This window comes from Ruditapes philippinarum, unplaced genomic scaffold (assembly GCF_026571515.1).
Source record: "Ruditapes philippinarum isolate M1 unplaced genomic scaffold, ASM2657151v2 ctg245_1_1_1_1, whole genome shotgun sequence".
NCBI lineage: Eukaryota > Metazoa > Mollusca > Bivalvia > Venerida > Veneridae > Ruditapes > Ruditapes philippinarum.
In genome coordinates this window covers 267,569-273,651 of record NW_026852039.1, presented here as the reverse complement: position 1 = coordinate 273,651, position 6,083 = coordinate 267,569, and the positions used below count along the sequence as shown (strand labels likewise).

The 6,083-nt window shown below is 31.2% G+C and overlaps 1 protein-coding gene across 1 annotated transcript; it reads right to left on the bottom strand.

The window, feature by feature from the left end:
* Positions 1-1,332: 1,332 nt before the first annotated feature.
* Positions 1,333-3,326, bottom strand: LOC132747681 (keratin-associated protein 19-2-like). The gene is made up of 3 exons (XM_060737142.1): positions 3,212-3,326; positions 2,395-2,734; positions 1,333-1,748 (listed from the first exon to the last, which is right to left on the bottom strand). Exons 2-3 carry the CDS (start codon positions 2,723-2,725, stop codon positions 1,723-1,725), a joined length of 357 nt encoding a protein of 118 aa, XP_060593125.1. The 5' UTR covers positions 2,726-2,734; positions 3,212-3,326; the 3' UTR covers positions 1,333-1,722.
* Between the last annotated feature and the right edge of the window lie 2,757 nt (positions 3,327-6,083).

Sequence of the window (6,083 nt, the reverse complement as noted above, 5' to 3'; positions counted from 1 at the left end):
AGACCAAACTGTTAGTAATAAAGGAAGATACATGTATATTCCAAGTCTAAAGTACAACCAATGAAGTGACATCAATGTACACAATAAAGAGATTTGAATCTTGTGATTTCTAGTTTTTAGCAGACGGCTCTCCTAATATAACCCACATGGGTAACGTTAGGAAAGTCATTACTTGATAAATGTCATTACATCGGATGTCGGTTGACGTATATTAATAAAGTTACAATTTTAAAATTATTTCATTCTTGTTTGCAATGAGTTTTTTTTACAATAATTTTTAGATATGCCAAATTATGTGTTTTTGAACAGTGTGCAATAGACTGATGCTAATGACCGTCGGAAAGTTAACACTATACAAACACTTTAAAAACTAAACTTATTTAATTGTTTTATTCGAAAACAATCTTTCAATCTTGTCTAGAAATACCACTTCTGTAAATTTTCGTTTTATGTTGGCATGTAACATTCTGATTTAAAAAGTTAAGTTTAGCATATAAGATATAACTAAACACAATGTGACACAACTAAAACATAGGGATAATTTTATAATACAATTGTATTTGTTGATCAGTTTTCAAATTCATATGAAAGGGACATCACTGATTTTTTGACGTGATGAGCTTGGAAATAGTTTCTCGAGATTCATATCTCACTTGATGTAGGTCTAGACCAACAACTTGTGTACAAAAGTTCAGATCATTCACTCCGTCAATGTATTCTAATTGTGAAGAGGCATCCAAAATTGAAAAGCGTTGCGACGTTTTGCGACGTTTTTCAGTCAACTCGGGAAAAGAATAGCACAAAATATGATTTTTTTTATCCTTAAATCGATTGCTGCACAATATATCATAGAACATTATGTCTATAAAAAGAGACAAAAAAGAAGAAAACATATCCGTTTAAAACTGACATTTATTAAGTATCTTCTACTCTACTCGCAACTTATACTAAGGGTGGTTATATATGTGCCAAGTGAAACATAACCGTTAGGTCACAGTTATCTAGTAAAAATTGCAAAGTTTACTTCTATACATATTTAAAAACTGTCAACAAATATGTCAAAGCTTTTAGACCCGTTTTTGTGGGAGAGTAGCTTTAACTATGTGAAATTATAATCCTATGTTTCAGGCTTATTTGGACCTCAGTGGAGTTCCTTTTTGTTCATTTTTTTGTCATTTGTTTGCTCTTGTATTCAAAAATTATATAACCAAATTTACAAAATAGTGGGAACATAGTGCTAAGTATAAAATCATCAACTCCTAGGGAATGATTAATTCTCGAGTTTTAACATGTAAAATACATGTAAAAGGTTGCGTAAATCACATGAGATTAAGTGTTTCTTATTGCACTTTAATAATTAACTTAAATATACATAATAACAAAATACATTTACACCAGAAGAAAAGATTACATATCTTATTAAATTGATAAAACAATTACAGCAACGAGTCATATTATTTTGTTTTGTATATTAAATGTAATTAACCAAAAGAAAGAAAGAAATAAAACACGCACGCACGCACGCACGCACACACACACACGTGACTGGTTTACATACTCTATATTATTGTCCAATAAATGCCTTAATTTTTGTTGTTTACTTATGTTGTATTCCTATGGTAGCTCCGGGTAAAATTAATACACCTACATCACATGATTGGGTATTTAAATTTTCTGTTTGGCTTTCAAAATGACAATGGTGAATCAACAATTCCTTTCAGATCAATATCCGTATCCATATTTCTTATCTGAAAGAAGATACAATTGTAAAATATTCATATTAATTTGCAAAAAAAGATATAATTTCATAAATTTGTCTTATATTATTAGTTAAACAGATTTTTGAAATGGTATATATCTTACTGTATAAACGGTTGTTAGCTAATATAACTTTTATCGCTCGATGGCGGTCATATTGTAAAAATTAATATGATATTATAATTATATTAATATAAATTATACACGATCGTAAAACCTGTATAAGTTCTTCGTACCGGATTTATAATACAGCACGATTCCTTTGTTTGAGGAAAATATGCAAAAATCATAAAAAATAGAAGCAGCGTATATTGATAATCTAAAATTCAATGACAATCGACGTTAAGCTATGTCCTTGGCACACCATGGTGACAACAATGGCCAATATCCCACGGCGCAAAACGTTTCGAGCAAACTGGGATATCGTGGCTGACGGAACATAGTGTAAACGTACCACTACAAACGTTTGGTATATATTGTTACACTTGTGAGTAAACTAATATGGAACTTTTTATGCAGCTGGAGCTGGAGTTTAAAGTAATTTTATGAAAAAATGAGATTATAATCAACTTGAAATATATGATATTTAATTTTAAAATATTGTGTTTACATCTAAATATAGTAAAATGTACTCACTGGAAATGTAACGTGGGTATTTTCCATACTTGTTACCATATCCGCCAAATCTTCTATAACCTCCATAGCCTAAACCGCCATACATTGATCCATAACTGATTCCACCGTACGGATATCCATAGCCACCATACATAGAACCATAGCCAATTCCACCATATCCATAACCCATTCCTCCGTAACCTCCATAAAGGGAACCATAACCAAAGCGTGGATATCCATAACCCATACCATACATTGAACCATAACCTCTGTACATGCCGTGATGGCCATAATGTGCTGTGACTGTGGCGATGCCAACAACAGCCAACAATAAAACACTGAGGTACTTCATGGCTGAAATCTATAAACATAGTTATATTTCATATTAGATAGTTCGTGATAATAGGGAAATATTTTGCACTTTATCTGCACGTGACAATTATAACATTTGGTCGTTTGGATTGAAACTTAGGAAAATGATGAAAAAAGTAAAGAAAATATCGACATATTTTAAACAATAAAGAAATTATACTGAAGACATTAAATTCATTTGTTTAAAAGCATATATGGTTTAACTTTTGTTTCTTGAGATAATATTATGTAATAAACAAAATTTGTCTGTAACTTTCAATATACCAAACTATCATTTTCACCCATTGTTAACACTATACAAATATACAAAACATAAAATATTTAGAACTATAACAACAATAATACGCTATACATGAAGAAATAACACAAAGAAAAATTAACAGAAACATATGATAATATGAAAATATCACTGTCAAATCATTTAGTTAAATACTTGTTATTTGTAATAAAATATAAACAGCATTACCTTGTTTGAGTATTTGGTGTCTCTTGGATACAGAGAGAAGACTTCTGTTTGCACGAAAGATAAGCTGATGGCATATTTATACAAGTATCAGTTACCACAGAATGAGGAAATAAGTAATAAACATCCAAATACACCTTCATCAATCACGTCATACCTCAAACTCATTTTGAGGTAACAACTTACTCAGAAAATCTTGGTAATCAACTGAAAGAAGGTCTCACACTTCGTGTCAAGCGCCTTAGCTTTCATGCGTTGGTTAGATATATTGTCATCAATGTATATATGAGCCGCGTCATGACAAAACCAACATAATGGGTTTGCGACCAGCATGGATCCATACCAGCCTGCGCATCCGCGCAGTCTGATCAGGATCCATGATGTTCGTAACAAGTAGAGAAACTGATAGCGAACAGCATGGTTCCTGATCACACTGCGCGGATGCGCAGGCTGGATGGATCCATGCTGGTCGCAAACCCATTATGTTGGTTTTGTCATGACGCGGCTCATATATACATTGATGACAATATATCTAACCAACGCATGAAAGCTAAGGCGCTGGTCCATACTGGTCGCAAAGGCATTATGTTGGTTTTGTCATGACGCGGCTCAATTTATATTTTTCAAGTCACACCTCGTAAAATCTCCCAAAGACATTGTTTATGTGAGACCGTAATAACGTAACGTCATATCATAACGTATCTGCTTTTACGATACATGACTAACAATTTGATTATCTATAACGGTAATAAAGATAAACGTAGTAGTATTATAATGGTTTTCACGTATATAAACAAATTGTTTTTGTCTTAATTAGTAACCATCATTAGTTTTGGTTGGTGGATTATTGACAGTACCAGAAATACAATGCTCTAATTCATTTTCGTTTTTCCCCCTTTATTTCATCTTTTATTTTATTTCCTGTCGTTGTTTTGATAAAGTTGTTTCTGTTAATTCACAGATAATTTTATTTTGTTAGTCCACATTGCACTTTTAAAGTCATTATTTGTGTTTCAATACTTTGTTTTGTATATAAAAGATATCATTATAAACATCAACAATTGTTTGATAATAAAGAATAAGCTTTTTAATAATTCCGAGGCATTAGTAGTGTTAGAAAGTATAAATATTCACATTTATTTGTTCGTTCGTCGTTGTTTTTTTTTAATTTAGAGATAAATTAACATCAGTGATAACTAACATTATTACACCGATTAAAAGTAATTGTCTTGTTGCCTTTTTTATTAATTTTATAAATTTATATATAATACATATATTTCTAAATTATCCATCGCGGTAAATAATTGTATCAGGTGTAATCAGATTTTAGAACAGAACAGAACAGTACAGATATTTTATTTTAGACTTGTAAAATAAAGCAATTATCATATATCACGTGGTCATAAAAACAAAAATACAATATATAACTTAATCAAGTAAGACTAAAAACATTTGTTTATACAAAGATAATGATAAGATATGTTATGAGAACATAATCAGGTTATACGCGTGTGTCCTCTTATTTGTGTCTTATAGTACTATAATCCGAAGTTCAAGAGTTGTCGAGTTGTATCAGCTGTTGATATGATACACCTTATTACAACATGAATGTTTTATCAATCTTTTCAATGTTATCTGAAAGATTCACGCATCATAGAAAGATTTATTGTTTTAAAGGCACAGAATCTCTCAAAATCGAATATTGTTTTCTTCTTATTTAGAAAGGGTACACATGAGTTTTATGACATTAAAATAATGATTTTAGAGCATGTTAGATGTTTTATCACCTGATGAAAGTAGAAATGAGTATTAAATTTTTGTTATAAAAATAGCAAAGTGTAAACTAGGTAGTATTATGACTTCTATACAAAATACTTAATCACTTAATATGCACTTATTGCCAAAAAAAACAGAAGCAAAAGATGGTTCAGGTAATTGGCCAATGAGTAACGTTTTGAAAAATATAAAACAGGGCACCAAAACTTAAAGCTTTTGAGAAATGAAAATAAAAGCATTTCACGGGCATAATGGGCCTTTAAAGTTTGCTCTATCAAATGGTTTGGAATGTTTTATTCATTAATTTTCTAATTACATAATTATAGTCCTGTATATATGCGTGGTTACATGTACATGTAAATTTTATACTGTGTGAAAATACATAAACTTATTTTGAAAATTGTTTGTCGCATCATTACTTTTAGTGCTGGTTGGACATATTGTTTATAGACAGGCATCATTTTTCAAATGTCTACAAAATGACAGAATAATTTCTTGTCAAATCAAAAAAAATCTAGCAACAATTAAAGTTGTGTTGAGGGTGTAAAAAGTCGCCCGTATATTCAATAAGAGATTATATATTTTTTCTGATCCTTAAAGATCAATCGGCACGACATTATTGTTGTGTTTTTTGATATTATAGTTCATCTACTTGACCTTTCCTAAGAGGGGGTTGCGTTATTCCTACTGACATACTGTAGATACCCCTGTGTTGTGTGCTTTTTTTTCTAATTCTGTTGCACATGACGTTCTTTTTATGATATACAGGCTTCATAACCTCTGCTCCACTTTTTAAAATTCCATTTAATTTAGTTCCACACATTATTTTCTCGTTGAATGCAGACACATCTTTTAACATGAGGACCACAAACCGCTGTCTTATGGAATTATGGCACGAGCAACGCACAATGCAGGTTTCCTTAGCCGACGTATGAACACATTGCGGATGTATTCTGAATTCACCACCCTCTGAATTGTGTTTAGGCTGGTGCTGTGCGCGTTGATTTATCAAAACAGCCTGAAACTTTTCAATTGGTTTTTCTTTCGGGTGTTCGATTTTTAAGAATGCTAGCTATTTTTTACTGGCTAATTATAAGTT

Coding starts and splice junctions, on each gene's coding strand:
- LOC132747681 (XM_060737142.1), bottom strand. CDS start 2,725: ATGAAGTACCTCAGTGTTTTATTGTTGGCTGTTGTTGGCATCGCCACA. Junction 1,749..2,394: donor ATACCCACGTTACATTTCCA/GTGAGTACATTT, acceptor ATCTTCTTTCAG/ATAAGAAATATGGATACGGA.